The sequence below is a fragment of the Falco punctatus genome (assembly GCF_963210335.1).
Source record: "Falco punctatus genome assembly, chromosome: 3".
In the NCBI taxonomy this organism is placed as follows: domain Eukaryota; kingdom Metazoa; phylum Chordata; class Aves; order Falconiformes; family Falconidae; genus Falco; species Falco punctatus.
This window is the reverse complement of record NC_137582.1, coordinates 102620070-102636232: the sequence shown is the minus strand read 5'-3', so window position 1 is coordinate 102636232 and position 16163 is coordinate 102620070. Positions and strand designations below refer to the sequence as shown.

At 48.5% G+C, this 16163-nt stretch overlaps 1 protein-coding gene and 1 long non-coding RNA gene across 11 annotated transcripts in view; one reads left to right on the top strand and one right to left on the bottom strand.

The window, feature by feature from the left end:
- The window catches only part of LOC308060971, a 244485-nt gene that overhangs the window by 151156 nt on the left and 77166 nt on the right, over window positions 1–16163 (top strand). The gene's annotated exons all lie outside the window — the stretch shown is intronic.
- The window catches only part of NFATC1 (nuclear factor of activated T cells 1), a 111607-nt gene that overhangs the window by 60097 nt on the left and 35347 nt on the right, over window positions 1–16163 (bottom strand). For all 10 annotated transcript variants that reach the window (XM_080380334.1, XM_080380340.1, XM_080380336.1 and 7 more), the window contains exons 4-6: window positions 7591–7793; window positions 4316–4488; window positions 1823–1963 (exon numbers count right to left, since the gene is read on the bottom strand). In XM_080380334.1, coding sequence (XP_080236460.1) covers window positions 1823–1963; window positions 4316–4488; window positions 7591–7793 — 517 coding nt within the window. The remainder of the gene's footprint in view (window positions 1–1822; window positions 1964–4315; window positions 4489–7590; window positions 7794–16163) is intronic.

The following is a 16163-nucleotide window of genomic DNA, read 5'->3' as shown; positions in this document are numbered from 1 at the left end:
CCTCCCCAGCATACCCGGTGTGTAGCAGTACACTCCTTCATCTCTCACAATGTTTAAAAAATGTTGCTTACATAAATGATTTTCTGTCTATAGGCTGTCTTTGTGCAGCCTCAAATTCCTTTTGCTCCAGGGAGGTACCTGCCTGGATAAGAAGTACAAGGCTGGCCCTGTTCTGCACTTTCGTAATTCAGGGCTACACAGCGAGCATCCTGCTTCTGGCGTACTTAACGCTAAGGGGGACCGTGTCCCGATCCACGCTGTGGTACCTGCTGCTGGGCGAGTAGCATCACCATCGTAACCCTTTGGGACATGGTACTTCCCAATTTGTCCAACTCAATAAAGGAAAAGGGGAGAAAATAAGTATGAAGGACAGCACCCCTTAATGCGATTTCCCTCCTGTAATGAGACAGATCAAGGACTTTGCTCCTGACGTGTCACACTAACCCACTTCTGTGCAGCAAAGGAAATTTGAATGTAGACAGTCACATTCCTCCCTCCTGTCACACTATGCAGCGAGCAGAGGTCATTTTTTCTAAATTGCAATACCACGTTTTTTCCTTTTTTTTTTAAACTTACTTAAGAAACAAAAAGGGTGCTTTCTGCTCATCTTGTGGCCACATCCCGACCGCATGCAGTGCAGCACTTGGGGATCACGGGAATGGCACTGACTGGCTCCCGCCGAGCAGCCAGGGCATTACCCCCACCTCACATGCACTTTTGGTGACTTAAACCTCACCAACACAGGACTCTACCAGGGAACTTCAGGGAAGTTTGCTCTTCCCCTGAGTCTGAAGACTTGGATGTCTTTGCCTTTAAAGCCTACTCTGCTTGCCCCACTGTCACTTGCCTTGTCCCAGCACCCTGTGCCACCCGTGGTGCCCTGGCTGGGAGCACGGCATGGGAACCCCGTGGGCACAGAGGGTTAAACGGCGCAGTGTCAAAGCTGGAGGCCCAAGACTGTTTAAAGTTCAAGGGGTGGGGGGGTGGGGGGGGGGTAGCTGGCAGCTGAGGAATCCATGGCCTGTGCCAGCGCCACGGAAACCCTTTCCAAAACAAGGCTCAAAACTACCCTTCACGATCTCGTTTCAGAGCCTGACTTTGACTCACAGCGCCGCTCCCAGCACCTCTTCCCGCAGGGGCATTTGCACATGTTACGGGTGCATTGTCACCCGGTGACCCGCCACCCAGCAGACATCCCACCGCTCCTGCAGGCACCTCCCTTCCCCACACCAGTGCCCACTCCGCGCTGCTCGCCCTGCTCCAGCCTGGTCCTGGACCTTCCCCGGGAGGACTGGTCCCATCACCAAAGCACTGCAGGAGCCGTGCCAGGTGACAGAGCGGTCCCATTCGATCCTCAGTGTAAACCAGAAACATATCCCTCAAACGCAGGTGGTGCCTGGCGATGCCACCAAGACGGAGGTGGCACAGGTACACACGCCCGCCCCACCAGCCCTACTGCCTCCACAGACTACAGAGAAGTCTAACAAGATGCACCACCTTGCAGGTTTTACCGGGACATGCCAGCAGAGGCTTCGACCCCCTTTCACAGCTCCTGCCCCACACAGCCACGGTTTGTTACAAGCACAAATGCCAAACGTTGTCTTTCAATGCCACTATTGTCTACCTGTAACTACACCTGCCACAGCGCCAAACCTCAGCGTCAGGCACGGCTCAGATCGCTTTCACAGCTTTGCCCACTGACATGGAAAACAGATTACATGCAGAAGAAAATGTCATTACTGCATTTACGCTTTCATCATTTGGCAGAGATTTTAAAACAGGGGAAAAAAGGCAGACCGGAGTCTAGATTGAAAAGACATACCTGGTGCTTTCTCCACAAAGATGACTTTGGAGTCTTGCAGAAAGTTATGGCCGGTCAGTATCATTTTTTTCCCTCCAATAACAGGAAAGCTGTCAGTACTTTGCTTCTCCACCAGAGGCAGTTCTTGGGCAGATCTTTGAGCTGCAGAGTTATAAGGAAGATAGACAGAAAAAAAAAAAAAAAGTGCAACCACAAACACACATACACACAAAGAAGTAAATACTGCATTAGTGAATAACTTAACTCTTACCCTCACTAGATAAGCTGAGTTTGATATAGAAACAGAGAAAGGTCAGAAGGTTTGCAGGAAACATGGTTGGTTTTCAAGCGCCTTGACTGTAAACAACAGGGTTATCAAACACGGCAGCACGGAGCCGAAAGGCTCACAGAGAACAAGCTGTTCAAAACTCTGCTTGAGCTGCACTGGATCCAAAAGTGTGTTTTCCTTGAAACTCGTTTATTTTAAATTTTCTGCTATCTATAACGCATATGCTGTGTGCTTACAAGGCACACATGACAAGACAACCATCCATGTCCAAACTCCGTTCCAGTCACTGCACTGTATTGTCAGTTCTGGAAAGTGTCCTGCAGCAGCCATGGGCCTCGTGGCACAGCAGAAGCATTTACAGCATGCCCCTCCACCCACACCCCAGTGCCAAAGCACAAGGGGACCCATGCAAACAGAATCCGGTGTTCTCGTGGCACATATTTTATACCCCCCAACTGGGACATGGAGTGAGCGTGGCTGTGCTTCAAGGGATGACGTGACATTTTCTCCAGATTACATGGTTCCTCCTGGTGTCACATGCTCTAAGAGATGCACAAAGTTTTTGGCACCAGCTGATTTCACATTCTGCACTGGAAATAGCACTAGCACTTATTTTTTCTCCTGTTTTCCGCTCCTTTCAGGATGTACGTACCACACTTCTGCTCATTACACAACCCTCAAAACTGCAGTTCAGTGACACAGATCCAGTTGGCTTCATATTTAGTGGCTTCCTGAGCTCAGCACCTTTGCGCAGACCAGTTCGGGATGCATTCAAATTGTGCCTTATCCTGCTATATAGCAGCTGAAAAGCCCTAGTCAGCTTCAGCAGGAGTGGGATGAAACCATGACTCCTCACACTTTTTGTTTCACCTGTTAGCCTAGAACTTGCCCTTGAATAAGAAACAACGGGGAAATTATTCATCCCATTCATATCTCCTGGACAGGAGACCGGGCTTTATGCCAGTCTACGTGCTGTAGGTAAGAAGGCTCTGCTATTCTTCATCAGTATCACAGGCTTACCTTAACCTAACGCCCTGCCCACTGCCGACACTCGTCCGTCTATTTAAATGAACGGCAGGGAAGGAGGGAAGCTGTCACTGTTGGTCTCACAGCACTGCCCCTTCCTACAGCTTCTGCCTCTCCTGCACTCGGACTGCCGTAGGTGGGAGGGTAGAGCGGTGTCACCGGTCTGGAGCCAGTGACACTGCCTTTGCAGGAGGAATGCAGGGATGCTCCCTCCTGCACCCTCCCAACTACTGATCCCTGATACAGCACCGTGCCACCAAGAGATCGAATGCTGACACGCTCAGGGACCTGCCAGCCACACTGCGCGGACTCCAGCCGGCAATGACGCAGGGACAAGCGTAGACACAACCCTCCAGCGTGCACGGAGCTAGGGATGGTCAAGCCTTCCTCCCCATCCTCGCTGCTCCCCACCCCCGCAGCTCAACACCCACATACCTGCTGGATTCTAAGTTACTCCCTACCCTGTCAGCATCAGAAAGATCCGCTTTGTGGAATCCAACAAAACATTAAAAAACTGTTTCAGTCCACCCAGATGACCAAACTAGCATTGGAAGTTAGGCTGAAATTCAATTTCCACCACTTATGCTGGAGCGTTAAAGCTCCGTGAAGCAAACAGGCTTGGTTTTGTGTGTGGGAGGCTGAGGAGGCTCACGAAGCAAGAATGATGCAGCCTTTGGAGGGTGCCCCGGTGTATCTGATAAAACTCAGCCTGTTCAATCAAAGAGACCCCAGTGCGGAAACCTGGTTTCTGGAGGCTTTCTGAAGCCGCAGGGAGCTTGTGCCAGTGTGGCAGCTCTAGTACATTGCTAAGTCCTCATCAAAGGGTTTGGGGTTTTGTTTGCTGGTTTTTGCTTTATGACGGAGAGACAGAGGGTGAATAGGATGTGATAGCTGCTTTCGAAAACTCCTACAGCAGCTACCTGTATGACAGGGAGTAGCCAAAAAAAAAAAACCCCAAAACCCTCCCTTGTCATTCCCAGGTCTACTATTACTCCAATTCTGTTTTAAGCACGATCTTTCCTATAGAAATCAATGCACACAGCTACATGTTTTTTCTAAGACATGGATATTTTGTCTTCAGTATAAACCACCTGCTTTTGGAAAGCAAATTAAGGTTCACTGACTAGAAGGCAAAGCAAAACCAATGTATAGCACATCGGTGGCACAATACCCAGCGCAAGAAGGATGTTGCTACTTACAGCACTCAATGGGGTTGGAGGCTACTTGCAAGGAGAGGGTCCTGCCGTTGGCCTGTGGGATGTGAACCCTGAAGACCAGCCGCACGCGTGTGTTCTTGCGACCGATGTCTGTCTCTCCCTTGCGCAGCTCGATGTCAGAGTTTCGGAGCTTTAATATCCCGGCACAGTCGATGCTATCCAAAAGGAAACACAGAGCAGTCCGTTTCAAGCAGACCTCAGGAAGACATGACCATGCGGCATCTTCCCTCTCTCCTGTACATCCTTCTTAAAAATCTGAGTCGGACATGACCCAATGACCAGGCTGAGCTCAGCGGACTTTGTTAAGCCTAGTGCTTGTATCCACAAGTAGCTGAATTGGGGCTATCTGTAGCTAACAGCTGCCGTTGAGCACACAAATTTAGGACATTACTTCAGTTCCCAGAGGAAGAAAATCTAGAAGATCCTTCCTCCCCAACACATCCTGTAAGGATGGTACTTACAGATTAACCCAAGCCTGAAGAAACAGCGAGACTAGAAACGTCAATGGGATGAGACAGTACCGTGGCAAGTGTTACTAACCCAGAATGAGGGTTACTTATGATTTTGCCTGTTACAAATCATTTGGAGAAAAATCTGACATGATTTTTATTCCAGGGCACAGTCCTGAAAATGCTTATTAATGAGCACAGCTTTCCCTGAGGTCAGTTCTACTGTCAGCATGTTTGGAATTGAATGAGTTGGAAATACTCTCAAGCTGAGCGTTGAGCTGAAGCTCTGCATGAAAGAAACCTAAACTCAGAGTCCTCCCTCCAACATCACAGAAAAACACACTTTTCATCAGACAGAACTACTACTATTTCTAACCTCTCTCTCCTTTTTCTTTAACGTTGGTTTTCTCCTGGATGGGTTTACAAGTCAGGATTTTTGTCAAAGCAAATTTCAGAGGAAGTTCCCAGAACAAAAGATATATAAACATACGTGCTCAAAAAGCCACTGCAAAAATACCTCCGCTTTGGCCACAACTACAAAGCCTACACGGCAATTTCTTCTGGATACTGGTCTCTGGCATGCATTTTATTATGCTGAATATGCATAGTTTAATTTTATTTTGCACTCAAAGAGTTGAATTCCCGCCCCAGACCTTTGAAGCTCTGTTCTGAAGCAAAGTGCAAACAAGAACTATGGCAGCACTGTCCTGATCTGCATTTTTTCTGAAGTATGGATTTCAGAATAACGAAGAGGCCCTTGCTGATACAACCAAAGAAACTAATGGAAGTACAAAAGCTTCTCAACAACACATATGAGCTGGGGAAGTCATAAGAAATATGAAACATTTGTACCCATGTCAAAATTCTACACAAAGATCCATAAGGTATGGAAGAAACAGTGTGTTTCTCAATGCTGTCCCTCTTACAGCAACACTCGTAAAATAAATTCAAAGTGCTTAATGACAATTAGTTCAGAGCCAATGAAGTTCAGAGAAGGAACAGCATTTAAACTCAGGCTTGGAAGGTCATGGACATTAAAATCTTAAGTCAACAGGAGCAGGTAAATGTGCAAAAGTCTAAACATGCAGATGAGCTTCAGTGTTTCACTGAATCAAGGCCTGAATACACAAAGTATGTGTGAGAAAAGACCTTGGCTCCAAATTCCAATTCATTGTTAGCGCTACATGAGGTTTTAGACTCCTGACGTGGAAGGCTGATATATGCCAAAGCATTGTTTGTGGTTCTTGAGAGCGCTCTACTACAATCTGGCACACGTCATGAAAATATTCAGCTTGGCTCCCAAACTGTGTGACTACCTTTAGTCTAGGGAGAAAGATGATTGAAACAGTAACAACGTTCCTAGATGGCCAAAAACGTGATTCAAACTGGATAAACAGAGGGCCAAATAAGCACCGCCTGGGTACAGACTGGTAAAATCCCAATAACCTCAGTGAAGCCGTGCCAGCATGCCGCAGGCAGCGCAGGGGGGCAATAATTTTGAGACTCGCCATGGCTTTTAACACAATGCAGTGACAGAGGTCCTCAGGTCTGGAGCCATCGCCCTCAGCCCAGCTGGCAATGCAGCTAAACACATTCTGGCTCTTCTATTTACATGAGGCACTCCGGGGCATGTTGTACATGACACTGCAAACCAGCCTCTAATAACCGGCGCATGCAGCAGGGCTTCAGGTGCCTGGTACCGCTTCCCACTTCATTAAGGCACAGAAAACTCTATGAATAACAAGGAGCGAAACTGTGATTTTAGTAAGCTCCCTGGGATTTTCCAGTGTTGTTTGCTTGCCTTCCATCTGCCTACCTGCTTATCTTTCTGTCTCCCTATAATACACACTAAGGTGCGTGTGTCTCTATATAAATACGACATGTTCGCACTGACACGCACGCCGGGGGCTGTACGTGCACACCAGCACACAGATTCCTCCCAAGGCAGACACCTGGGTAAGGCTCAGGATGATTTGAACCAAGGGGGAGAGGACTCTGATAAGGGCTAGGATCACTTCAACGAGTGGGGCAGAGAGGATGGGATTAAATAATGCAGAGGGTCTTGCATATGCCATGATATGACAGAGGGGGATATTTGAGCCCTTATATACAATCCTGTAATGAAATTCACCTGTGTGTAATGGACCTATGGGGCACTTCATCGTCACTCAGACTCCTACTAATCCAGAGATCCTAAGATGTCCATGCCTGCTTTCCTGCATAGGACTAAATATACCCCACTTTAGTAACTCCAACCTGTAAGGTGTATCACCTTTACTCTTCCTCTTCATTCTAGAAGCTTTGCTTCTAAACAAATGCCATGAAAAACGCTGATTTTTATTACGTAAGAAATAAGAGTAGTTTTATTTGTCTCAAAAAACCACTCGGGTACTTGGAAATGCTCTCTATGAGTTTCCTTTGACATCCAAAGATAAATTTTAATAGGCCCTGTTCCTTGTGCTAGTGCATATAGGAGCAAGAGGTGTCATATTTAGAAACTAAATGCAGGAGCTGAGGTAGGAGATATTTACAGCTTGGTAACTGAGATACTTATTTTAAATAGCAAATAAGCACGTTGGCTGAAACTCTAGAATGAAAGCAATCAGTTGTCATAAATATTTGTGAAGTTCATTTTGCTGTTAAGCTGATGAGGGGCAATTTGTCCTGGCAAAGATGTGAAAACCTACTATTACAGAGAGAATTGGAAAAAAAAAAAAATGCTAGGAAAATTGTGTACAAACAAAACCCAATGCAGAAGAAATCAAGTGAGGCAACCAAGAGGAAACTGCTAGGATGCATGGGTCTTACATTGCTCTCATGTTGTTCTCTGGCAGAAGTGGAATTTCCAGGACTTTGGTGTTGGAAAGTATCGTTTCGTGGCTGGTGGTGGAAACGGTCTTCCCAGTGATTCGGTGAACCTGGTAGAAAGCATGGGGTCGCAGCAGGCGGTCGTCTGCAGTCCCAATGAACAGCTGTAGCGTGAGTGGCTCGCTTTCTAAGTAACCGTGTAGCTGGCAAGAGAACAGAAAACGCCCACTGAGCACCATGCACATAAACTGCTAGGAATCAATTAAATTTTTATAAGCAGGAGAGCCTAATTCAAGGAGAGAACTTGCGACAGGTGCTATGTGTTAAGTTTCCCCCTTCCATTTTTCCTGTAACGTAATATTGGTACAATAAAAAGGTGCACTCAGAAAATGTCTCATTATCCTAAAGGACCTGAGGCACTCTAGATGGGGCGAGCTTTGGAGCGCTCCCGCTACCTCCACAGAAAGCTCTGCATAAATTCTGCTGCGGCGTTTCGCAAAAAAACACAATGAAGCCAATGTTCCCTCCCAGTACCGAGGGTGGCAAAAACGGACGGGGTTTGCCAGTGGGCAGGACACAACCCACCTATCCCTGAGCCTCCCGGATTGTCCCTCGTGCAGCCACAGGCTGCTGCTCCTCACACATCCCCTCATTAAGTGATTTTTATGCTGGTAAATACCTCCTGGGACAGCATGGGAACAGATCACATATACACGGCGAGTAGCTCACCATGTGTGTCAAATTCTTGTTATAATCGCACAAAAATCTCATTGAAGCTACTGGGCCTGACTTGAACCTCATCCACATTACAGTGACCGCTCTGATGACAACAAGAGTTATTTCTGCCGCCGGCGGGGGCCGAAGCCGGAGCAGAGCCTGACCTCACCCCCACCCCCTCCTGAAGAAGCTACTCCGGTTTCACGGTGGTGCGAAGGAGACCACGGGTGGAGCTGCCTGGGGACGGCTCCAACCTCAGCTTAACGCTGCTGCCCGACGCTGGGAAACGAGTCTCTCAAAAATAGTGACCTTGCAGCAGTCAGCTGTGACGCCTGGTCCTGAGGAGGGGAGGGTGCTGCCCCTGCCAAGAGAGGAGCGCAGCAAGGTGATGATGGCTCCCAGGAGATGCACAGAGGAAGCCTGCATGCTCTGTCGTAGGTTTAGGTTCCTAATCGAACGGTTCAGGTGGGTTTGGCAACAAGTCACCCACCGCCACTAAACCTGACAGATCAAAATTAGACCACTGGCCTTAATTTAGTAAGAAGCAACACTTAATTTATGGTGCACGCAAGTTCAAAGCAAAGCAAAGCTGAAAGCAAGTGGACACATCTGTATCAAATGTTGTTGATGATTGTGTTTTGCTTGCCTTCACTCTCCTTAAATCTTAAAAAGTAATTGGTGGCTTCATCATAACATAAGGCCTATCTCCCCAGGGTATTTTACCATCCGACAGCAGGAATGCTATTGAGAGCAAAGACCTCTAGTCACTTTTGCTCCATGAGCTCTGCCAAATTCTGGTGAGTGCCAACACAGGCACGGAGCCTTCCCAGTGCTACCGAACACAATGACGGCAACAGGAATGCCTGAGGCCGTGATTCAGGTACCGTGGTGACTGAGGCATGTGCGAGGAAGGACGCTGTGCCCAGGCATATCTCCCATCGCCAATAGAAGCTCCCAGAACGGCTGGTGGCCACGGGGAAGTCCCATCCTATTCCTTGCTGTCCCATCCCCACGCCTGACAGCCCGGGCACACACCAGCGGGGCTGGCAGAGTGACCTGGATTCAGCCCGGGCTGATCCCACAGTGGCACAGCCAAGGTGACGGGTACTGCGGGGCAGCTTTGATCGAGTGGCACGCAGGTTTGCAGGGGGAAAATAAGGCAGTGTGACACACCAGCCGGGTAAACGTCTACACGTTATCAGCGGTCACTTCTCCAACTCGTCATGGATGGTGCTTTTTATAGAGAGTGTAAAATTAAAACAAACACATATTGAATTACAAGGCCACTTAAAAGGTAAAAATAGACTAGCGAGTAACTCAAACCTCAATTCAGCAAAAGCAAAATCACACACTGAGGTACCCATATGTTTCACTGAATCCGGGCAAAGGGGTCAAAAAATGTTGGTCTTGCATTGGATTCTGCTATTTCAGGCTTTATCTTTAAACCTGAACTTGGCTGCTGTTGTATGTCGCAACCTCCTGCCAAGTCTTGGCTTGTGCTTTTCCCACGGGTTCCTAACGGGAGGCCACCAAACACCCAAAGGCCTCGGCTTCACGCACCTGCCCTCCCCTGAGAAGCATTCACATGCTGGAAAATAAATAATAAGATCTCAGATGCACGTGTTGCATTGGTTTTCTAAGTTTGTGATCTTTAGACTAATTTATGCCTGGATTTTTTAAAAGGCCCTGTCGCAAAGCCATGCTGGGCTCTGCTTTGGGTCCATTACCCCACACTTACCCACTCCCCGGCAGCTACTGCGGCACCTGAGGACAAGTAGTGGCTCCAGCACTGAACAAACGTGTTTTTCTGGAGCTGAGAATTCTCAAAAATGTCCAGAAAGACTAATGTAATCACAATACAGTTGATTTTGCTGCCCTCAAAACAGGCAAAATCCGCACTCACGTCATACTGGAAGCTTCATGCCGCATTCTGCCGTAGGAGGTGCCTGATCTCCAATATGTATTTCCCTTTGCATTTTACCCATTGCATCACATTATTTACTTTTGTATTATGTCATATAATCATGTATGCCAACAGAAGCAATAAAAGAAAATGATGCAAGGATTAACATTTAAAGGGGCACATAGTGGGTGACTAATTTTAGATCATGCACCCCACGCACAATTTCTGTGACAGACAGCGTGGAGCTCTGGGAGTTTTCAGCGTGCTGTAGGTGTCTGGAGAATGGGAAACGTTTTGCTTACCCTCAGCTGGGCGCAGCAAGAAGATTCTGCGGCTCCCTCAAAATACAGGAGCATAGCATTACCACCATGTCGCTCAGCATGGCAACGAGGGGAGCGGTGGCAGGGAAGGCAGAGCTGCTGTACTGCCGGCTGTTAGATTTATCAACAGGTAAAGGGAATATCCAACAGGACAGATGTAAAAGGGGACGGGGGGAAAAGGGGACTGAGTGTTTTTCTTGGTGAGGAAAGATCTTGCACGTTCACATCCATGCATATTTTCCAAACATGCTCTGGAATACTGTACTCTTTGGTATAACGATTCTGTTTCCTGGCGTGCAACATGGGATGCATGCGTCAGACACCCTATTTTTATCTTTTTCTCTGTGTAACACAGTCCAAAGCTCTTCTCTTAATGACTCAGCGGCTGAGCACAGGTGACAAAGGCTGCTCTCAGCTACAGCATTCATAATAAAGGATATGCCTTCCCTACCAAGCATGCTTTGCTTGGCAATATGTAGATGCAAGTGGAAAGAGCTGTACTTTCCCCTGCTGTGAAAGTGCAAAAGGACTTAGCTGCAAATCCGGATCAGGTGCACAATGTTTTTGAATGAGTTTTCCTTCCCAAATAAAGGTGAGGATACAGCAGTCACACGGTTTAGTGCAAAAGCAGATGCATGCGAAACTTAGGTATGCAGATAAGGCCTCTGTGGTCTGTGTTTTTTGGTTTTGAAATGAAAGTAGGTCATAATTCTCTTGTTCTGACCGACCACTGACTACTCTGCTCTTTTTCCCTCTGAGCAACACTGTTGAAAATGTTTGAACTGGTCTCAAATGATATTTGCATTTATATTGTCTGAAGCTGCTAAGATCAAAATCAGACTTAACTGTGGGCCTGTTTCACACTCCCCTAACTCTATCAGAAGCGATGCAGTTACTGGTAATTAACAGCCAAACAGGACCGATCACAGTTAAGCTCTTTGTCACCCTACATCATCTTACGCAAGAGCAAGGGAAAGGCTGCACCAGCTGGGCGACTGCTCCACCGCACCAAGCTTTCCCTGGGATTCCTACACCTCTCCGTCATCGCTTTCACAACGCCCTCTCCCACCAGCACGTCTTGATTCTCAGCAGCAGACTGCCGCTCATCTCGGCGCCGGGTGCCAAAGCAAACCCCAGCCTCTCCCCGGGGAGAGCGCCGAGCGCTGTGCATCAGGGCTCAATGTTACTGCCCGTCCAGGTGTCACGGTGCTGAATGCCAGGCATCTTCCTCCGGCGGCCAGCAAAGTGCGACAGGAACGGTCTGCATCATCCCTCACAGCCCACAGCGACTGCAAGGTACTGCCTGATTCAGTCCTACAGCAACGATAACCTGAGGTTTATCCCAGACATGAGTGCACCCAGCCTGCCTGGATCCCAACTGTGTGCCCGGTGCACATCTATGAAATCTGGCAATGGGAATTAAACAGACTTGAAAAACGATGAGCAGAAGGAGGTGAGGAGCTTTTAACACCAGTGTTAGTGAAAAAAAGCAAAACCTCCCCAAACCTCACTATAGTTACTGAATTTTGAGGAATTTTTGCAAATGTCACGTCCAATAACTCAAATGCTATTTCAGCATCAGTGGTTATTCTAGAGTCTGTGAGAAAACCTCTATTATTTAAGCCACGGCATTTATTTTAAGAAACATGGTTGAAATATTCTGTGTGCTCCCTTCCAAGCGCTTTATGCTTTTGGCATGCCGAAGTATCTGTTTAAATGCTCAGAAAGCTACCTGTCATAACAGGGAGCCCTCTGTGCCTGGAGAGGCTCCAGGAGGCCAGCGAAAGCATGGCCCCGTTCCGACGGGACCCCCCAGCCAGGTACACCCTGCACACCCACCCGTGCCGCCAGGAAAAAAGGGAACTGCCCCACAGAACAGCTTTTCAGCGCACTCCTTGGGAGCTCTGGGAAAAGGCTGCAAACACCCAACAGCAGTCCACTCCTTCACACCCTGACTCTGTAAATACGTGAAATGACCGCAGCGGCTGATTTAGGGCTCAGCCCCGCGCAGGGCGCTCAGGGCAGAGCTCCCACAAATACCAAAGTGGGGCATGACCAGGGGCTTCGCATTGAACCTCTAAGCCAGGCAGCAGGCTACTGGGGGTTGCATCCTTAATGATAAGGATGTGCCCAAAAATTCCACAGGTAACATCCCTATCAGCCATGCATCTACAAACACGTGTGCCTGTTCTTTGTACGTTCAGTACACAATAAAGGCAACAAGTAAATACACCCACTTATGCCTCTAAAAATAGTGAGGACAACATTGACATTTTCTTATCCAACCACGTAAGGGATGGCCACGCTGCCTGCAGCAGGTACCGCAGCGCTTACGCTCAGCATTGCCTTACACATCCATCCATCCCACCTGCACGCTGAGACCTGCTCAGGGAACACCCGGAGTCGGTCTGGAGAGAATCATAAGTGAGACTAAACACCCAGTCTGGGGAAAGGGGGCTTCCTTCCCTTTTTTTCCCATCAGTGTTTTGAACATAATTCCAATGCTTTCAAAAAGGTCAAACAGGATAAAATCTATAAAACAGTGAAATTTATGAAGTGATTGCTGCTTTCCTCTCTCAGCCAGAGCTCTGGGAGCGACATGCTAAATCGCTTGATTGCTAACTTTCTCAAGCAGCAGGTCTTTTTTGTAACTGCACAAGTGAATGATAAAATGAAACAAATTGTCACATCTTGAAAAAGTACCAAATATACAGCCTCAAAAAGTAGCATCAGCAAGTGCTCAGCATCCTGATTTTTTTAAAAACCAAATTGAACATCGAACTATTTGAACGACAAAGAAAATGCACAAACATTTTGGGTATTGATTTCAGCTGCGAGCACCAAGCACACATAAAAATAGGGTCATCAATCTGATTTTTAAGAAAAAGAATGTACTTTTAGCTACCATGGAGAAGCACTAGAAGACGTAAGCCATCGCACCATGGGCTTAAATGGGAAGAGGGAAAAGCTGGTCTTGCAAGCAATGACTGTGATGTGAAGCGAAGGCACCAAGGGCGAAGTCAGGAGTCTGGGCATCTGTTCTGGTGTGCACCGCAGAGATCTCGCCCGACCTTCACCTGCCTCCGTGCCCCCGGCTGATACCCAGAGCCTCCCACTGAAGGCTGAGGGAGCTAGCAGCCTACGGCGCTGGTGGAAAAGATGCAAAAAGGCTGCCTTCCTCATTGCAAAATTCCCTCCACCTGTTCTGCCCCTTTTTGGCTCCAAACTCCTTTGCTAGGGGAGGCTTCAGGAAAACACACATCTCAGGTGCCCATGGCAGGTGGCTGTAGATGCTCTCCGCTCAGCCTCCTCCCCCAAACCCAAGGGCTTAGCACCCAGTGCCACGCGCGCGGTGGCTCGCTAACAGGGACTCAGGCCCCCCTGCTGGAGGGGGAAGCCGGGCGCCCCCGCTGCGGGCCAGGGCAGCTGCAGGGAGCCAGCAGGCAGCTGCTCCTGCGCTACAGGGTGGGCTCCAGGTCCGGCAACCCCCCGCTGAGGGACACGGAGCAGCCCTGGCACTGCGGACACAGCCAGGCGCGCAGTATCTGCAGACCACTGCAGCACCCACTCACCACGGCGGTGCGCATCATCCCCGCTTCTTTCGAGCCATTTCTCTCCACTTTCAGCATCACGCTCTGCAGGTGCACGTGCTTCAGCCGCTGCCGTACCACACACGTGCCCTTCGCGCTTTTTAGGTTTCTGGCCACCCAGAAGGATGCAGGCTGCTGCAGAACAGCATACCTGGGGCTGAGAGAGGCACATCGTCCTGAGCAGTACCCCTTCCAGTTTTCGGATGAGGTGCAAAGCTCAGCCCCAGACTCCTTGTTGGCATGGAGTCAAAATGAAGGTGCTAAACTTGGCCCACTCGGATGCTCCTGTACACTCTGTTCTCTTGTGAGAGCACAAACCAAAAACAAAGAAAGAGGAGCATCTTACTCGAGATGCAGCAGAGCAGACAGACTTCAGACTAAGAAATAATTAAACAAATAAATAAATAAACCCAGAAAATAAAAAACCTCCTTAGGAGCTGAGGTGACCCTCTTCTCTTCTACAGCTTCTGCTGAACTTTATCTGACACAGTTAACTAATAAAAGTGTCTAATTTATGCCCTTTCTGACTTAATATACATGCTACTGCCCCTTAGTCCTTCACTTACTTCAAGTAAAAATGTAACAGGAATTCCTACAGAGTTTTTTTGTGTGCTGCTTTCAAGATTTATTTTTCCTTTCTAAAACTAATTTTCCTTGGATTCACTCAAACTCTGTTTTAAGATCCAAGTGTAGTCAGTCCACAAATAAAAATAAGATGGCTTGCTCCTGCAAAGGGCTAAGCTTGGGCAGAGGGTGAGAGCTGGACAGGAAGAGTGAATGGAAAACAGCAGGAGTGTGTTTTATGTGGCACTTTCTAGTGCTGCCACTTGGACTTTAATTCAACAGTGCAGCAAAAGAGCAGCTGTTCACATCATGATGAATAAAGATCTATATAAAACTTCCAGCTGCAAATACGCTGCGAGGAATTATTAATCTTAATGTAATAGAATGCTGTACACTCAGTCACTGGCTCACAAGTAATTTCGGTTTCTATCCAGGGAAAAACAGGCTTCGTGGCTGCTGGCTCTCAGCACAGCCATGCAATCTCCTTGTCTAAACAGCCGCAAGACACTGGTCCCTATTTCTAGGAAGGATTTTCCTCCTCAAAAATACACGTACCTAGAAACCAGCCCAAGTCACACCGCTCCTGAAACTGTCAGGCTCACAAGAGGGATGCCCATCAGAAAAGGAGAATGAACGTGTAGGTCCTGGGCACCTTATTCACTGGGACACTGGGAAGTCATTACTGCTCTCATGCCATCTTCTAGCAGAAGACTGAAGAGACGTCCTTCCCCTAACCCCTGCTGCCTCCCCACGCTCCCCAGCCTGGCAGCCAGCCCCCTCCCCACCATCACTCCCAAAGCTCCCCGCGGGACAGGGCTGCGGAGAGCTGCTCCCCGCAGAGGGATGCAGAGGACACCCACGCCAGGCAGGCCACTTAAATGCAGACCTTTTCCTTTGGCTGTCACAGGGAAGGAGAGCTGCTCCCCCGGACAGCTTGCCCTACTGCATGGCCACTGTGTGAGAGCCTTCGGGGTTGCCCCTGGCAGCTCGCGTGCACCTGCGGCTGGGTGCGATCCTGAGCAGAACAAAGCTGAAGCACAGGGAGGCTTTAAATTGCATTAAGTAAATGGAGGCTGGCAACGGAGAGAGGGGCTCTGGAAACCACGATTAAAATTCTGGGTCTGGGGGTAAGTCCAGTGCACTAGTGTCCTCCCTGAACTACCCAACCCCTCGATCTACTCAGCTGCCACTCAAACATTTGCCCTCAGCATCCGTAACAGCTGTCAGTTTGGACAGTCACACCCACAGCCATGTAAGAGTTAAAAAAAAAAATAAATCACCGGAGCACTGCAACAGGAATTTATTACATATTCTCAAGCAGATACCCCAGGCAAGCTTGTACTTGCGAACCTGCCTTTCGTCATGCCGCTGACACATCGCCTGCATCCAGCACACTCCCATTTGTGGCTGAGCACAGGCCGGGATGCTCAGGCGTGTGCCAGGTGCCATCAGCGCCAGCAGAATGGGTGCAATGCCCTC